The sequence below is a fragment of the Grammomys surdaster genome, unplaced genomic scaffold (assembly GCF_004785775.1).
Source record: "Grammomys surdaster isolate TR1022 unplaced genomic scaffold, NIH_TR_1.0 188, whole genome shotgun sequence".
Lineage (NCBI taxonomy): Eukaryota > Metazoa > Chordata > Mammalia > Rodentia > Muridae > Grammomys > Grammomys surdaster.
This window is the reverse complement of record NW_021604633.1, coordinates 6348903-6368241: the sequence shown is the minus strand read 5'-3', so window position 1 is coordinate 6368241 and position 19339 is coordinate 6348903. Positions and strand designations below refer to the sequence as shown.

The following is a 19339-nucleotide window of genomic DNA, read 5'->3' as shown; positions in this document are numbered from 1 at the left end:
ATACATTGATATAAAAAATTTAAATTAATATTGTTACTCTTAGGCATTATGCCTATGCAACTTATTTAAGAATACAAGGCTTTGACCCAGTCCTTCTAATAGCTGCTTTACAACCTGTTTAAGATGATTAAGCAACACATGTTAAGGGCCAGATAACAAACTCATGGTTATGTTAGATTCTGATTTAATTATAATAAAGTGTTTTCAGTTTACTCAAGTAGAAATGGCTAAGAGTAGTTAGTTAAGATTTAACAGTTCAGAGATATTTTATTCAGATAGTCTTCAAAAACATCAGAAATCCAGAATGTGACATTTAATGTTATTTCATTATTAAGGATCTTTTGATCATGAGACATGTCTGTTCCTGACAGCTTCCCCAGTCCCCTTTAAAGAACAATCAAGCATCTTTACTTCCAGGTGAGGTTGCCTATTGTAGCAAGGCAGCCACTAGACAGAAATTGTTTATATCATCTACAGACAATATACTGTTCAAAAAGGACAAACAGGTGGGATAGTTGACTTTTAATCTCTGCCAAGACAGAGTAAGCTAGTCCTTCACATTTCCTGTTTCATGAAAGGTCTGCCAGATGGTTCTGGCCCAGAAGGCTGAAGACATACTCCAATGCTATAAGAAATTAGGGACCATCCAGGTAGTCAGCTATTTTGAAAGCTATGTTTGGTGGTTCCTATATACTCAGGCAATATTTATTAATTCATTGTTGGATTTTTGAGGGGGTTGAATATTAGTTTATAGTCTCATAATTAAACTCAAGTTGTTTAACATAGATATTATAGAGTGGAAGACATTTTTCAGATGATGTTACAGGCGAAAAACTAAACATAATTCAGGGATAGAATTATAACAAAGTTAGGAATGGTGGTAGAGTACTTTATCTAACTGACATATTTTGGCCTAGATACTAATTGTATCATACTTTTTAATTTACATAATTGTTACAGTTTTATTCAATTTATGTCTGGGAAGAGTTTTTTTTTTTCTTTTTAAAAATTGGACAGAAAAGGTAAAGTGCGGGGAGTCGTTCTGATGCTTTGATTAGGAATCTGTGTGTGAACACTTAGGGTCCTATTCTCCAGTGGGCTCTTGATCAATCAGCAAAGATACCAGAGGCCAATGGCTGGGCAGAAAAGGTGAGACTTTAAGGTTCTCACAAGCTAGGAGACACAGGAGGAGGAAAGGGGATTCATCATGCTTTGGAAGGAAAGAGAGCCATCAGCCATGCGATATCTTGGGAGGAGTAGCCATTGGCCACTTCCATGATTGGGCCTTGAGTAGCTGGTGGGAAATTAGAAACACAACTAAGTTGAGGACAGATTTAGTGTTGAGCAAGGAGTAAAGGGAAGGACACACTAGCTGTGGGAGGCTTAAAAGAGCCTGCCACTGAGCTGTAAGGCCAGTTATAAATGAGTTAATATGAGTTTTCATCCACAAATCCAAGGAACCAGGGCTATGGCTGGTAGCGCTGTCCACCCAGAGCTTAAAGCAGGGTAGTAGAAACTATACACAACACTCTGTGACCTAGAAAACATCCTAATCCCTGTTAAATGTATTTCATAAGCTATATTCATTAATTTTATACTGAGCTACTGTGACACATAAGGGTTCATTTATTGAAATATTTAGTTACTAGACAGTATCAAGCTCATGGGATGCACAGTCTTCAGAGACTAACAGTATTAAATTATGTGCCATGTCAGATGTGTGTCAAAATCCTGTGGGAAAACCAGTTAGCATACCTGGGTAGGTTGTAACTTAGCAGTAATGGCATTGAAAAAAAATGGCACTCGAGCTAAGATTTTAAGAAGGCGAAAGTCAAGTGGGAGCAGAGTTTTACAAGCTGCACTGTAAAGGATTTCAGGTGGGACTTTGCCTGGCGTATTTTAGTAACAGATGAGAGGAATCAATGAGTGTGAGGTGCAGGACAGGACTGGCTCAGAACATTCGGCTAGCTTTCACAGACTCATACTGTTGGCTTCCAAGACTTGACAAGAAATTCAAGAAAAAGTTAATAGCAATAAGGACCTTATTCTAGTGACAAGAAAAACCTTTGTGGCCTTCCAGATAAAGGAATAGGATGGATGACCTGCCTTTTGTAAAAAGGATTAGTTATTCTGACTGTGTGTTAGGAAAGACGAGTGAAGCAAACATTGAAGCAGAAACCAGTCAGTGTTTTAGTAATTATACTAGGGATGATGGTAGCATTGCAGGTACTTACTGGGTAACTTGAGGGCCTGTGTGTGTGTGTGTGTGTGTGTGTGTACAGAAAAGTAAATACTCATAGTGTTAGATGTGGGTACATAAAGAGTTTACAAAGTACATATGGTCCCTGCTGTTGAGTGGCTTACATTCTAAATCTTTTGATTTATAAGTATTTGTTTTCAATACTTAGTGGTCAGAAAAAGTATTTCACCCTTAAAAATAAATTACCAGGAATGGAGAGAGGCTCTTCCAGATGACTCAGGTTTGTTTCCATAACCCCATTCCCAAGGGATCTGATGCCCTCTTCTGCCCTCTGTGTGCATCAGGTGCACAGATGTACATGCAGCCAAAACACCCATTCACATAATTTAAAAAATAAATTACCAGATTATAAACACAAAATTATAAAAATAACACAATTCACAATAGCTTTGCAGGCTGTGTTTAGTTGTATGGTGCTAAATTAGTAATTATGGAACAAACAGCATGTACTTATACTATTTCTGAGTTAGGTCCTACCTATAATTGGTTTTTAGACTTTTTAAGTTCTTTTTTGGGGGGATAATGTTTCCCAGAAATTTAAAGTGTAGACTGTACAGTTGGATTGTCTGATGATTTCTGCAACTGAATCACTTGCCCTCTTTGAATCTAGTTTGCTTTCCTAAGTGTGAAGCAGAGCTGGGGTGAGAGGAGGGTAGTATATCCCTGCACTCCCAGAGCTTGGGAGATGGGGCAAGAAAATCAGGAGGTGGAGGGCATCCTCAGCCACACAGCTCCAGGCCAGCCTAGGATGCAAGGGTCTTCATCTCAAAAACCTGCAAGTAAATAAACAGAACGGGGGGTGTAATTTGTGTGAAGCTTGGAACTTAGTCCCTGGCCCCAAGAACCGTCACTGTATAAGGGCTATTTTGAGAATCAGCAGACTCAGTATTGTATAGATTCTAGTCAGGATTTCCTGGCAGGTTTTTGTTTCATTTTCTCTGGCGCTCAAAGAATAGAGTCGTGATTCACAGAGGAGAAAAGATGAAAAATCAGATCTGCAGGGAAGTTTCAGCTTGATGAAATAAATAAATACATGGGGATGCTGAATAAGGAAATCTCCCTTTCCCTGTTCATGCACTGTTGAGTCAGGCTCCAGCTCGAAATATTTGTAAATGGTATGATATGCTGTTAGGCAACACTGCTTAACAAAGCTAATTTATAAAATAAGTTATGGAAGATATTAGCTTCAGCTAATTTATTTGAGTAATGTATCTGTCCCCAGCTCTTCTGTCTCCTCTCCACTGTTGCTCTACTTTCTTGAAATTTTCTTTGTATCTCGACCAACACAATATCTTAACTTCTCCCTGATCAGGAGTGAGAGATTGTGCTAATTTCAGTGTTGCCTCTGAAGCAGACAAGTTGAAGTACAGGTCCATAAATTTCTATACCTCAAAGCATTGCTGCCTTAGAGGAGAGAAGGAACAATTAAGAATGAGTTCCGTGAGGCAGTTGAAATGTTAAGGTTAGCAGTGTTATATGATGCAGGCACCAGGACTGGGCAGCTGTGTCTACTGCTTGTGATTTCTGTTGCAAGAATGTAGGGGGTGCCATTGCCTGGGATATTACTACCATCTGATAGGAATTTGAAGCTTTTGTGCAACTCCACTTAAATTAGCTCCTGGGAAAACCAATGCTCTTATCCTGAGATTTACAGGCACACACATCTTAAAACAGTGTATGCATCCCATAAGGTGATCACGACTCTAAAGTTTAACACTAAAAAGTGATAGTTCTCTTTTTTGTTTTTGTTTTTTTAAGTAAAGTCACTTTTTAAATGACTTTATTTGGCATTAAGTCTAATAGACAAGCCTTTCTGGACCATCTCAGGAAAGGATGGAGTCCTACTCTGACAATTAGTGATTAGAGGCCAGTCTAGAATAATGACACAACTTTCCCGCTCAGAGTATTCTGGTGTTTAATTGAGGGCCCTGAGTTGTGTGGTGCTGCTGTTTAATTTCTAAGTGTCACATTAGTAAGTACACATTTGCCATAAGAACGAGTCCCTCTGAGAGACCCAAGAGTGCTAGATTTCACTTTCCAGCAAAAAGCTTAAAACTCTTCCTGCCCTGTGAGTTACATACAAAACACGCCTTTTCCTACCGGCTCCTCTCCTAGTGTGTGGGGCGGTGAGCTGTGAGAGGCAGCTGGGTACCTGGTTGAACACAGGCCTCGAACCCTGGATAATACCCTAATGGGACGGTAGGTGTTCAGCCTTGCTCCTGGGCCCGGTTCCTTTCATTTATCCACAGCACCTCCCAAAGAAAGGTTTGTGGCCTTTGGTCACAGAGCACAGGTAGCACAGGTAGAAGGCGTGACTACAGGCCTCAGAGCCTCAAGAGATCTCCATATTAATAAGATACCTAAAGGCCAGAGGGCATAGCCAACTAAGCATTCCTTCCCAGACCCTCCTCCTTGCAAAAGATATTTAACCTCAGGGCCGTCCTGAGGACGCAGGGTACAGCTTCATCCACTTTCCACATGACAATAAACCTTTTAAAACCATGGACTTCTCTTGTACTTGCCCCCACCCCCAACTGTGGGGGACCGTGGAGACGGTCTTCAACTACCGAATCACCGCCTAATCTCCCACCAGAGGACTTCTCTATGTTCCAGCCACAGAGGCCTGCCAACTCAAACAAGCTAGCCAAGCCAGCCATGACCCAGCCAAGCAAGTCACCATGACCAAGAGTCTCTACCCCATGGGGAGCCGCCAGAGCTTCTCCCCCCTCATCCCTCAGAGACCCCCAACCCAAGAGCTCTGCCCCCTAGGGACCTCAGACTGGGATTTTCTCACACCCCCGGAGTGGAGCTCAGTGGCTTCCCATAGCCCAACGTCTGCCTGGCACTGCGTGGAGTGAACTCAGTCAAATTCCCTTGTTTCTGCCATCTGAGCTGCGGTTCCACCTGTCTAGGGTGGCAAACGTGGGAACCACAACTCAGCCCAATAGGACCCACGCCCACGCCAGTGAGACCAGGAAGCAATGGCTGTCTGCTCACCTCTTTCCTCTTATCTTCTTACTTTGTCATTTTGTAACCCCTATTGGCTTATATAGTTTTCATACCAGGAAGGGAAGTAAGGAATTGCCTTTAAAGCCATTTAAATAATGCTTTCATATATGGCATTAGGGTCTGTGTTTCTCAATCTAGGTAGGTTAGAAGCCTTAGAAACTAGAGCGAAAATCATAAAATCTGGTCAAAGAAGTCCTAAAAATTCTGTTAAGTATTTCCCACAGCAGCATTGTCACAGTGTTCAAGAAGGGATCCACAGCAAGCATGTTTCAGAAAACTAACATTTAATAAAATAGCACACACCCATACAGCTTAATTGTTTAAAATAGAGATATATTGGCATGACCTGTATAAATTAGAGTCAAAGCAGTAGTGTAAACACACCATAAAACATTGAGCATGAAGATAATGTCTTGGATAGGAATCTGTCAGTGCTACAAAAATACATAAAAACAAAATACTTTTCTACCTTTGATAAGTACACAAGGTAGAAAATTAGGAATATGTACACAATTTCATAACTAGATATGTGAAAAATATACCATGCTAGAACAATCTCGTTCCAAAGTTTGAAACATAATTCCGTCAAATAAAAATATCATTCATACAATGTATGAACTTAACAATAACTTTCTAGGTATAAAGTTGTTTTTGTTATGACAGATGAGAATCCTTACGAATTGTATCTTGATTAGAATTTCGTTTCAACTGGTACCTGGAAGAAAGCAAAGTGATTGTTTTAAATAGTTTGTTAAGTTCACCTTTCAGAAATTCTTTCTTAGGATCTGCAACTTAGCAGTTACCAAAGAAGACAATATATATATATATATATTATCTTTTTAAAAGATTTATTTATATGGGACTTTTGCTGCACGTATGTATATGTATCCTGCCTGGCACCTGAGGAGGTCAGAATAGGACATTGGATCCTCTAGGTCTTGAGTTGCAGATGGTTGTGACCTGCCATGCCAGTGTTGGGAACTGAACCCTGGTCCCATGGAAGAGCAACCAGTGCTGTTAGTGAGCCATCTTTTCATCTTAGAGAATCTTTAATGGCCTTCCATTGCTGCTTGGTTAACACAGATCCATGTGTTGGTTTAATTTGTGTGTGTTTCAAAGACATATTTGTAGCTTAAGCAATGTAACAATACAATATATTACAGCATTATATTTTCTTACATTTGTTTTGAGTCATCCTTGTATGTCAGTCAGACATCTTGTTTTTAGTTTTCCTTTTCTTTTATTCATCCTCTTATTTATTTGACAGGGAAGAGGCATGCTGTAGTGTACATGTGGAGGTCAGAAGACAACTTGAAAGAGTTAGTTCTCTTCTTCAACCATGAGTGTTCTACCGATCAAACGTACATCATCAGGCTTGACATCAAGCCACTGAGCTATTCCTCTGCCTTTACATTGTTTTTACCCCACAGCTGGAGGTCTATCCATAGCTGTTGTTTTACTTTCCTTTAAGCAAATCCAGGAGCTGGTGTTAAATTTTTATTTTTCCAATATGGGAAGCCAGCGTATATATATCATGGTACTTGCTCCATTCTGATGTCATATCATTTAAACACTATTCTTAGACCTTATCCCTCAGTACTTGGTGACAATTCTAGAGTCAAACTCTCTCTCTCTCTCTCTCTCTCTCTCTCTCTCTCTCTCTCTCTCTCTCTCTGTGTGTGTGTGTGTGTCTGTCTGTCTGTCTGTCTGTCTGTCTGAATGGAGGTGGTGTCAGTCTTGCTTTCCTCCCAGGTCTCTAACTAATGCCCTTCCACTTCACCTTTGCTATTTTGAACCACCCTTTGATCCAGGGTGATCCTAGACCTTGATTATCATCTAATCTGAATTCCTACTTGCTGTTCTTATGCCTTTCTTCATTTAAGGGAATACCACAAGTCACCTCCTGTACTTGATGATAGTCATTAGCTTCTTGAGGACCTTCAAACGGTCTTTAACTGAAGGATAGACATATATAATGCAGTGAGGCAGGACATGGCATCTGCCATCAGTTCCTAGTTCCAGTTCTGTCACTGCCACTCAGTGTGTGACCTTATACAAATTAGTTAAGTTCTCTGAGCCTAATTAACCACATCCTCATTTGAACTAGAAGATATCGTCCTCATATGTCATCCTAAGGATTTAAGCTAATTTAATGAACCTACCATATTTGGGCCTACAAAAGAAATCACTTTCCCTATACTACAGACATTGCCTTAAAAGACTGAATGTTTTAGAAATGAATGTTCGAGCTGGAGAGATGGCTCAGTGGTTAAGAGTGCTGACTGCTCTTCCAGAGGTCCTGAGGTCAATTCCCAGCAACTACGTGGTGGCTCACAACCATCTGTAATGGGATCTGATGCCCTCTTTCGGTGTGTCTGAAGACAGCTACAGTGTACTCACATACATAAGTAAATATTAAAAAAAGAAAAGAAATGAATATTCTAGAATGATTTGGAACTCTCCAGTTAATTAGCAACTCATTCTAGTGTGAAAGGAAAGGAGCTTAACTTTTGTGTTGAGCTAACCACTGTTCTAGGGACTTCCATGCACCTGTATATCAGAGGGTGTCTACTGTCTCCAAGCTCCCCTAATTAACCTATTGATGGACAAATGGACAAGATAGTTCTCCTGTCTTGTGGGCTTATCAGAAAGTTAGAATAAGACAGTGTTCGAAAAGTCTATTTCAACTTTGAAAACTGAAGGAGTGCTCAAAGGGACACTAATTCGTTATTTTCCACTTACTTTTTTTTCCCCCTCCTCTGAATTTATGTTTCATCAAATTTTCCCAAGAAATTAGGAAACATTCCTTCAGTTTCCAAGGATGTGGTACAGAGGATCAAGTAGGTACTGGATTTCCTACAGATGGTGGCAGAAAACTTACTACTTAAAATTGTGTGTGTGCGTGTCTGCATGTGTATGCATGCACAACATGTGTGTATGTGAGTTCTGGTCAGTGTCAATGACAGTCAACTCTTTCCTTCCATCATGAGGAATCTTGGGAATGGGCTTTTGATTGTCAAGTTTAGAAACAAGCACCTTTACTGGATGAGCTAGCTATTTCCAAGTGCAACCACCTCCCCCCCCACACACACATATTTGCTGTGATGTTTGAAAGAAGATAAATCTGCTGATGAATCATACCTGGCATTCCCGATTACGTAATCCTCCGTTTGTATTTATGGTAAAGTCAAATTTCACTTCTTTTTCCTAAGAAGGAGAGTGAAAATAGTGATCAGGATCCAATGTTCAAATTTAGAGGAAACACTAGAGAGTATATGATTGACTACAACTGTGAATGTCATTAAAGCATCTGTACCTGGCTGGAATTAAACTTTGAAGTGCTGTAGTCCTTCTTCATCAAAATATGCAAGATAGCATCATGGATTGTTAAGAAAAATATTGAGTCTGTGACTTCGTCATCAAAGAATTCACACCGAGCTAGTTTGTCAATGAAATCCTCTGGAGGAAAAAGAAGACACTATATAATTTAGAAAAAAAAACACTTGTTTCCTCATGAGATCGATTATTTGAAAGTCTGTATGTAAGTGTGCATTTGGTTGACCGAGGGTTGACTGTTGGACACAGCAGTGTAACTTGCATATCTTTTACACATTTAATACCCTTATGTGGAGGTGGGGGGGATAGGGCTTCATGAGAAAACATCAAGTGGTTCCTAGAAGGAATGGTTGCGCTTTTATTTAGGCAGGGGCACAGAGTTTGCTTCCTTACTTGATGACTGCGACACATGTGATTATTACCGACCATTATTCATTCTAATTAGAAAACATGGCTCTAGGCCTGTATGGAATGTGCTGCAGTGTTCACTGTCAGAGCTATTATTGACCAGTGACTTATCTGTGGCCCATTTCCTCAGGCGGCTGGGTTTTATAAATCATCTTCCTTAACATCTCACATGACTTTCTCCATTGTCTTTGAGAAATCACACATACTCAGGCACTAGCCAACATTTGTGTGCACAGATCATTCAACCAAAGATGACCTTATGTCTACAATGTTCAAAGTTCTAGCTAAGCAATAAAAAGGTAACATTTATACATAACTACTATTGACAGGAAAAGTTAAACAGTGGGGGCAAGGAACAGTCTAGTTTTCCCCTTTTCATTGTTTTCTTAGTTTTAAATATGACAACCAGCACACAGTAGGTTGTCACATTGTCTTGATCAATTAATGAAAGTATAAGATATTGAAATTCTGACAGCAGGTGAAGACAGTTTCCTCCTAGTGTGCGTCAGGAAAAACTACAGAGTAGAAGCATTTTACTGTGCTTGGGATTTAGAGAGAGGTGGAGCAAAAGACAGAAAGGGGATGGAGGATGGTGTGGAAGTTCACAGGAAACTTAACCCAGAAAGAGCATGGGAGGCAGGGAGGAAGGTGATATCAGACGAACATGTGCAGTTGTAGGGATGGAACGAAGTCCTCCAGTAAATTTCAGGCTACTGGGATCAGTGGAGTAGTTATATTATAAGCAGGTAATTATAAGCCAGGAAAGATGTCCATTTCTGTGACCTGTATGTCACTCTCCCTAAAATACTCTCTGTTGAAATGTTGTCAAGATTGACTCAGAATATCTCAGAATGTCCCGTTCAGCTGTCATATTCCTGGATTTATTTGATTATGATATATGGCTTTCCCAGGAAACTAAACTCCATAAAGCAGGAACTCGTGCCCTCACCTGACATAGTGTTTGACATGCGGTAGGCACCCAGTGAGTCTTCGCTGAATTAAATGCATTTCCTCAGAACTAGGCAAGAGACCAGGGCTAAGAAGTGCAACAGGATCAGTACTGCCAGTCTACACATGGGTCTCAGCTATGCGTTGGGCTGGTGATCCAGTCTGGGCATTCACTAACATGTTTTGTTTGACATGACTATGGAGAGATTGGCTAGAAAGAGTTCATGAAATCACGATGGTAGAGTCTAAGATTGAAGCGTGGGGAAAGCTGAAAGCTAGGCCTGGGAGAGCCGCCAGTAGAAGAAACTGTTGCTATGAGAAAGGAGGGAGGTGTCAAAAGAACAGACTCAGAAGTCAAGTGGGAAGAGTTTTAAGGCCAAATGCTCAAGTCGGCTTCAGATAGAGAGACCTTAAGATCAGGCCTTTAGTCTTGATAAATTGGACATCACCCTTGGATACCTTTGGCAAGAGTGGCCTTGCTAGCAATGAGAAGCCAAAGCAAGGTTGTTATGGCTGAAGAATGCAAGGAGAAGAGGGGACAGCAAACAATGTTTCCAGCAAGCTCAGAGTGAAAAGTGCTAACGCACTCACTCATTTGCTACAGCTATGAAATTAGGACCCAAATCATAAAATACACTTAATCGTGTTAACAGCAAAATATAAGCCTGTGGTTTCCATGAGAATTTTAATTGGCTCAACTAGAGATTCAGTTCCTTTCTTTGGGATCACATGGCACACTTATTCTTTGGATGGCCTGTCTAGATTGGCTGTGAGCCTAAGGTGACCATCTGAACATTAAATACAGTTAACGGAACTGGGGCTGGGGCTGGGGCTGGGGCTGTCACATGAGGCCCTGGCTCCATCTCCAGCACTGACTGAAAACATTGATACACCTTTAACCAGGCAAGATGGCACATGCCTGTAATACCAGCACTTGGGAGGCTGAGGCCAACCTGAGCTACGTAGCAAGATACTGTCTCAAAATAATAAGCAAACAAACAAACAAATCATGAACTTACCATCGGTTCCCACAATATATACGTCCACCTTGATCCTAATAAACTCTTGTAAAATCTGTTAGAACAGAAGACACATCCACTTTAGAGAAGGGTTTTCACTTGTCACAAACAAACTACCAAAGTACCTCATGAGTGATTATTGTCGGAATCACTTACTTATTTGAAACAGTCAATAAGAACACACTAAAGCTAAAAACAAGGCTACACAATAAAAATAAAACAAACCCCTAAAGGGGAAAGCCCCACTCCCTCAGAAGAAATTAAATATTCTTGAGAAAAGGATAAGAAAATGTTATGTCCCAAACTCACAAGATTACTCCTGATTATACTACAACATGGTATGTTCTGTGGAAATGGCTAGAACATCTCCATTTTCTCCCACCCTCCCCTGGGTTTTCAAGACAGTGTTTCTTTGGGTAACAGAGCCCTGGATGTCTTGGAGCTACTTGTTGACCAGGCTAGCTTCAAATTCACAAAGATTCACCTGCTTCTGCTTGCAGAGTACTAAGAATAAGATGTGCACTACCCTGCCCCGCTAGAACTTTCTAGCCATACAAAACAACACACAGACTTGTCCACATGTTACTCATTGTTCCTGTTCACAGCAGCTGGGTGCATCTAGTACCAAGGAGGAAAGACTCAGGTTCCTGTAGTCTACGTAAAAATCAAACACTAGTGAGGCAGATTGTCAACAATAAGAAAGGTAGCTCTGCTTGGTGATCAGGTGTGGATAGGACATGAATACCATCACCATCATCACGAAACACTTCTCCAGGCACCATCTGGGAACTGGGAAGTTTTAAAAACTAGTCAGAATTTATGCTCTTTCTGTTGTACTGCTAATATTTTTTTTCAAATGTGTGCATGGTTCTCTCTTTCTTGAGCTAAAATATAAAACAAAAACAAGAAAGAAAAGAAGTAAGCAGTCATGTGATATAAGTTGGAAAGTTGGGCATGGGGGCAAACACTTGGGACCCTGCACTCTGGAAGCAGAGGCAGGAAGATTATGAGCTCAAGGCTAGCCTAGGCTATACAAGTTCAGGACACCCTGTGCTTCATGAGACCCTGACCCGAAAAGAAAAGCAAGACAAAACCAAACCAGAAAAATCCCAAACAAACCTGGAAACAAACAAGAAACCAAACACCAAACTACCAAAACTAAATAAAAAAAAGAAAGAAAGAAAGAAAGAAAGAAAGAGAGAAAGAAAGAAAAGAAGAAAATTCAGTTAAAAAGAAAACTAAATTGGTTTTGTTTTTTCATCCATACTCAATGGGGCTCAGCTCAGCTCGCTGAGACGGGTACCTGTGAACCCCTAAGAGAAGCAGAACACAGGGTAGAATTGATTAAATTCCCTTTGAGGTTTTTTTTTTTTTTTTTTTTTTTTTTTTTTTTTTTTTTTACTTCTGGTGGAAATTAGTTGTAGAAGTGCAGAGGACACAATGAAAAGGAAGCAGCCAAACTTCTTGTTTTAGACCTATTTTCAAATCATGGGATCTCCATCTGCTTTTTATATGGCTATTTAGCATAATTTAATACACACTTAAATAGCCAAGTGAAATTTCATCAGTTGGGAAAAGACAATCAAAACATACACCCACTGTTCTGCCTCATCCCAGATGTTTCCAGGTCTTCTTTGTTTTCAGGATAGTGTGAATACAGTGCCCATAGGTCTCTGAGAATACTCATGATGCCTGGTTTGAAAAAGATGTGAGTGTGGTTGCCAACCAGAAGCACATTCAGATTTTGTGTGGTTCCATCCAACACTCCCCACCCCTGTCTGCTTCTCACAAGCTTAACGAAGGCTAAAACTCTAATTAAGTGTGTGTTACCCAAGCTGGGGAGATAGCTCAGTAAAGTGCTTGGGTAAAGTGCTTGCCAGGCAGACATGAGGATGTCTGTTTGATCCCCAGAACCCACATAAAAAGACAGGTTAGGTGGTAGCATGGGTCTCTAGCTCCAGTCATTGGGCAGATATATGTGGTGTGTGTGTGTGTGTGTGTGTGTGTGTGTTTGTGTGTGTGTGTTTGAGATGCAGAGATAGGTGGTCCCCAGAGCTCATAGGCCCTAATCAATGAGTTTGATCACAGTGAGAGAGACCCAGTATCAAACCAAACAAGTATCAGAGGAAGACACGCAATGTTGATATGTGGCTTGTGTGCCTGTTGGAGAGTATAGGGTGTGTATGGTGGGGGGTGTTTATTGTGCTGTCCATGTATGTATGATACATACGTGTGTGTGTGTGTGTATCTGAGGGATGAGGGGTGGTGTGTATTTATGTGTGCTGTATAGGCATATATGGTATGCATTTGTGTGTGTAATATGTGTGTATGTGCCACCTGAAGGTGTTTTCTTCCATACATACAAATTTGCCATTAGCAAATGATTTGTTGATTCCACCAAGAAGACACACATTACCGTTCTGAGGCCCCTCATTGAGGAGACATCAAGGAAGGATACTGCTGAAAAATCGAGGATGAGGCTGTGGAGGCTGATTTTGGGAATAGTGATGCTGAGAGGGAGATCCGCATTCCAGTCTATGTCAAAGGGCAGGTCTGTGGTATTGATCGGCTGATCCAGTTCTTCTATCTGATTGTTGTCCAGTTCTTCATCTGAGTCTTTGAAGCCATCAGAGGTGCATATAAATCCTTTCTGTGGGAGAGAGGTAGTAACAGATATCATGATTCTGACTGTGAAAATGTGTGTTGTCATGGAGACGCAGGAGTTCCTGTAGCTTGGATTCAAAGTTGGGCCAGCAATAGGACTTGATGTGCTTTGTACTGTTTGCTTTTAATACTCTCCCCAGGTCAAAAAAAATTGTTTTTAAAGGAGATCCTCAAAGATGCCATTCAAAATATGACATTAGGGCTGGCAAGATGGCTTAGTAAGTAAGTAAGGGAGCTTTCCACAAGGCCTGATGACCTGAGTTCACTCTCTGGGGTTCACATGGTGGAAAGAAGGAGACAACCAACTCCTGAAAGTTGTACTTTGACTTCCACGTGTATACACACATGCATGCACCTGCACATATGTGCACACATACATAAATAAATATAATAAATATAACATCAATTAACACATAGAATATCTTTATCATTTGCTTTAAAGTAATGAAACAAAGATTTTGAATTATGTTTTACTAAAAGTTTTTATCCAGTGAAAATGTAGGCAGAAAACTTACAGGTGTCACTTGTATCAGGCCTCGCTTCTGCAGTTTTCGGATTTTCTTCAAAGCTTTGTTGCGCTTCCGTAGAATTCGAAGTGGGCTAAAGCCAACCTGAAAATCCAATAGCTGTGTTACAGGGGAGCTGAGCATCCTGATATTTACTATCTGACTTTCTCTGATGATACTGTCAAACATTAAATGTTTTACACTTGTTTCTGATGCTGCTATCCTCAAGAGCATGCAGTAAACCCCAGGTAACTAATGGCTGAGTTAATGTTTTTTACTTTACAGCAGGATCTAAGAACAAGGATTCTGTCTTGGGCATCAAAGGAAGAGGCTTATTTCCCAACATATGAATGGATCCTTTTAAGGTAGTTTTACCTACTCTAGAGCATACAGACTAAACACTGGCACAGCTCAGATCCAACATAGAAGAAGTCAGTGACCTTCATGCTAAAGAGGAAACATTTCGTTCCCAGACACTCAGAAAAAAAATTTTTTTGAAACTTACAGCATCAATAAGTTTCTGCTTAAAGAAACCAATGTTTGCAAAGTAGATTGGGGATGGACATCTGAAAATTTTCACTCCTTCTGGCTCATACACCTACAAGACAGAGAAGACAGAAAGATGAGTCCCCGCTGCCTTCCTCTGACACTATTTTAGCAAGTCAAAGACAACGATAGGTCTTTCTTACATCAGCATAATTTTTTTTATTCTTGTAGATGTCACTCCTTCCAACATTAGCCAGTGTGCTGCATTTTGGACTGTAGAGAGAGAAAAAAAAACCCACCACTTAGTAAATCATTCTTGCATTTGCTAAGCCCAACACTGATTTTTCCCCCTAGCTTACGAAACCAGGCTTACTTTTCAAAGTTGAAAAGTGGAGGAATCTTCATCTCATTAGAGGATATGGATGGCAAATACCTTATCTCTGTGTTCCAGGGCTTTGTAAACAGTGAGTCTTCTTCACGACCTCACAATCTTGTACAAAGCAACCGATAAGGCCATAGCAGTTTAATGCTAAATATAGCTGTTATTTGGTAAGGTAGAGTCCCAAAGTATTCAATTGTACAAACAAGGATGTGGGGATTAAAAATAACTTGCCCATGTGACCATTCAGTTTGTCTCTGATCTTGGCTAAGGAATCTAACTCAATAAGAACCCAAGAGAGACAGAACAACAGGACCTGTTACCATGCCAGTATGTTCCATTAGTCAAGGAATAACCCTAGCTGTGGTAGCAACCTCTGTTGTAGAACCCCTGAATCCCCATTTCTCTTGCAATCACCCCATGTGTGCCAGCTAGGCTGAGTGACCACATGGTGGTGATATTATCTGACAAAGACTTCAAATCACAAAGTTACTTGATGGCTTTAAGAATCAAGAACTACAAACTTTTATAGAATATTTCAACCAGAAGTCTTTGAGAAGTTTATAGGTTCAGCATGCTCAGCTAAAGAGGAAGAGGGAGCCCCCCCCTGCCCCCATCCACTGCCTTAAAATTCTGTCTTCTAGGTAACTCATTCTTCTGCTTAACAATTCTAAGGCAACAACATTAAGCCTGCTTAGGACAGAATCACATCCTGTTCATAGGTGAGCAAAGCAGACTCAGAGATGTTTGCAATTCCTTTGAACCTGTACCAGAGCAGAAAGCAAGCCAGCAGCAGGTATCTTCCTTGGACTAGAATCTAGTGATGAACCATTATATTTTCTTTCAAGCCTTTAAGTGGAGTGGTTTTGTGGGATATTACATTGGCCATTCTTTTAAAAAAAATAATTTTACTTATTTTTGTGTATGTATATGAGTGTTTCACCTACATGGATATATGTATACCACATGCATACCTGTTGCTCAAGGAGGTTAGAAAGTAGCATTGATTGACCTGGAACTAGAGTTGGAGGTGCTGGGATTCGAACCTAGGTCCCCTGCTGGAGTAACAAGTGTTCTTCATTGCTGAGCCATCTCTCTACCTCATGGTCTTGTGAGGTACACATGCTATCAAAGACACTACTTTTTTCTTAGCCACTGGCGTTTGTTTTTGCTCTCCTAATTAATCAGGTCAAAGTGTGTGACGTTGTGCGCAGAGCACAGTGAACACTTACAATTGTGTCCTGAACACAATCGTTAGGAGCTGAAATGCCACACTTGCTGCCAGGCCTAATCCGAGTCCCAGGACAATGGCGAAGATGAAGGTCATGATCCAAATTAACTGTAAGAAGAGAAAAATAACAACGTACCAGAGTTTAATGCCATAGGTCCAGAGCTAGAGAAAGCATGAATGACTAGGGCCAAAGGCAGAGGTTGGAAGTTGTTATCTTGGGTCAGGGGACAAAGTACCTACAAAGACATGTCTCAAGAGGTCATTTCATTTCTGCTGGCTCATCGCTGGGCCACAGAAACTCAAGCAAATAAATGGAAAGTCTCTACAGGCTAGGCTTATTTCTATCCCATGCCAGAACAGATTCAAGAGAGGGAATTGAGCAGCTATAGCAAAAATTCCAGAGCAGTTGACTCTTACATCCCAGCAAATTAGGGCTTGGATACAGCAGTGGTAGAACACTGGCCTGCATGTTAGGCTCTGGGTTTGCTCCTCATGCAGTACTATAAGGAAAACCAACAAACAAGCAAAGCCCAGCAGACTGACTGGGATAGCCTGTACTAATCTTAGCTCTGCACTATTGATTGAATTAGTGGCTACCATCTTTACAAAACCTTGAGCATGCTAAAAGTAGGTTAAAAAATCACACACAATGATATATCGGGAACACGAGGGCTAACTGAGGGCAGCTTATTGCTTTATGCTTTTGTAGTACCATAGGGTATGCCAACAGGAAATTTTATATTCGGACTTTGACCCTAATTATAAAGTCTGCTTTCCAGGCAAGTTAAGGGCAAGTAGGTGCTTTCACAAAGGAATACATGTTTCCAGAAGGAGTGTTCAGAATTTACACCCTCCTCTGGTTCTCTGGAAACTAACACATCATTTAACAAAGAACAGAAACAACATATACCCCAAAATTCAGAGCAGTTCTATGGTGTTCAGCACAGCCTACAAGGTCTACAATGACAGATCAAAGGAAGGCCTTCACCAGTGTTTTATGCAGCATTTTCTGTTTTCAAGAACCCATTCATTTTATGCATTTATTTTTCATGTGTATATACACTCATGTATGTGGGGGTAGGGTGAGTGGGTGTGCATGTGTGCATGTGTGCATGAATTCGTGTACCTGTCTGTCTGACTGCCCACAGACACCAGAAAAGTCCAATTCTCTAAATCTGAGTTACAGGCGGTTGTGAACCACCCAACATGGGTGCTGGGAACTGAACTCAGAGCTCAGAACTCAATGCTCTTAGTCACTGAGCCATTTCTCTCCAGCCTTATTTATTATGTTTGAAATAACAGCTCATTATAAAGCTCAGGCTGACCTCAAACTAACGCTCTTCTTGCCTCAGTCTCCAGAGTGCTGAGATTATAGGCATGTGCCATTATCATTTTTAGTTAAAAATTCCAGGTAATGATCAGTAGAGCATGTAATTTCAAGACAGGAAATAAACTAAGGTTATTGCAAACAGAGAATTAGAAGCAAAATTTCACAGTAATTACAATATAAATATACATTTTGCATCACCAGTAAGGTACCATACTGATTTTTCATTTCCTCAAATACGACTGTATCTACTTACACAATCATATTTATCCTTTTTCCACAATCTGCCTATTTCAGCAAACTGCATCAGCATTCCCTTTAAGTTTCCAAGCGCTAGAGCTGCCAGGACAGACTGTGAAAGACATAAACAACAGATGTACTTTTAAGTTAATCAAAGAAACCATATAGAAGCAAAGGTGAAGGCCATAGATAAGTCCCTTAGCAGGCCTCAAAGTGTATCAAAGGACTCGCCCTTTTCCGGTGTGCAATGCCCGATAGACCAGGGTTGGGACCGATGTGTTTTCCTGCAAGAGGCTATTTTATCCCAGTAGCCAAGAGCTGGGCAGCTTTCCATGACTATGCCATAAATGACCTGATAGCACTTATAGTAGTCTATAGCCTGGGATAGAGAAAGGCGTATCTTAAGGCCTACATGTAAACCCTCGAACAAGTTGTTCCCAAGCAAAGCTAGTTCAACCTGTCCGTTTAAACAAAGACATGCGGGTTGCCCTTTGGGGGAAAAATCTTGAGGTCTTAGATCAGTCTCAGAGCTTTGTTGATGATGACTATCAAGCTGTTTTATAAAAGAAAACTATGATGAGATCAAGGAATGATTAACAAAGGCCCAAGGCAGGCTCTGAGACCACTCAGACTATATCCGCCCTCTTCCCAGAGCATACTATGGTAAGTGTGTATAGGAAGGGCTTAACAATGGTCATTGAATGAGTATGTGAGCCAGGGAATTTATATTTCCCAGTTTAGGAGTGAACACCTCTTGTAAAGTCCTCACACTGGTACAGTTGGGTGGTGGACTCTAACTTCTTGGATTGTTAGCTCATATTTTTGGTTTTCCCATACTGCAATTAGCCTTATACAAGCTGTTCCAGTTAACAACAACAACAACAACAAAGCATGCTAAATGGTGACGTATACCCATGATCATTTGGGTCTAGCACAATGGCAGGAGCCTTCCCTACCTACCTTTCAACTAGTTCCATTCTGAGTGCAACGTGTGATTTGTATGCTGAAGACTTCCACACCAAGAAAACATAGCAACCAAAGGAAACCAAACAGGGCTTTTGTTTTCATGTCTTGAACACTGTTTAACTGGCCCAGATGTTTTTAATCTTTACAGTTAACTTTTTTATATTAATATCTACTTGGTTCATTTGATTCACTGTGAGAGTAGAGATTACCATTTAGAAGAAACACAGTCTTAGGTAACATGAAAACGGGGCTGGGGAGATGCTTCAGTGGTTAAGAGCACTGGCTGCTCTTCCAGAGGACGTTAGTTCCATTTCCAGCACCTACCACCATCTTTCTCCAGTTCCAGGGGATCTGATGCCCTCTTCGGGCTTCCACAAGCATTGCATGCATGTGGTATACAGACATACACAGGCAAAACTACCCATCCGCATAAAACAGAAAGTATGTACAAATGAATGCCATATTAAAAAGGAACAGAACAGAACAGAACAATAGAATAGAAATGGTATTGTACCTAAAAGTACTATTTTATTGTCAGTGTCCTGGTTTTGTTATTGTAC

At 40.7% G+C, this 19339-nt stretch overlaps 1 protein-coding gene across 1 annotated transcript in view; it reads right to left on the bottom strand.

The window, feature by feature from the left end:
• Positions 1–5536: 5536 nt before the first annotated feature.
• Slc26a3 (solute carrier family 26 member 3) overlaps positions 5537–19339 on the bottom strand; it is a 34855-nt gene continuing 21052 nt past the window's right edge. The window contains exons 12-21 of the mRNA XM_028768851.1: positions 17830–17925; positions 16248–16354; positions 14840–14909; positions 14656–14748; positions 14160–14255; positions 13397–13630; positions 10981–11035; positions 8586–8728; positions 8411–8476; positions 5537–5984 (exon numbers count right to left, since the gene is read on the bottom strand). Of these exons, the coding sequence (XP_028624684.1) occupies positions 5961–5984; positions 8411–8476; positions 8586–8728; positions 10981–11035; positions 13397–13630; positions 14160–14255; positions 14656–14748; positions 14840–14909; positions 16248–16354; positions 17830–17925 (984 nt within the window). The 3' untranslated portion in view covers positions 5537–5960. The remainder of the gene's footprint in view (positions 5985–8410; positions 8477–8585; positions 8729–10980; positions 11036–13396; positions 13631–14159; positions 14256–14655; positions 14749–14839; positions 14910–16247; positions 16355–17829; positions 17926–19339) is intronic.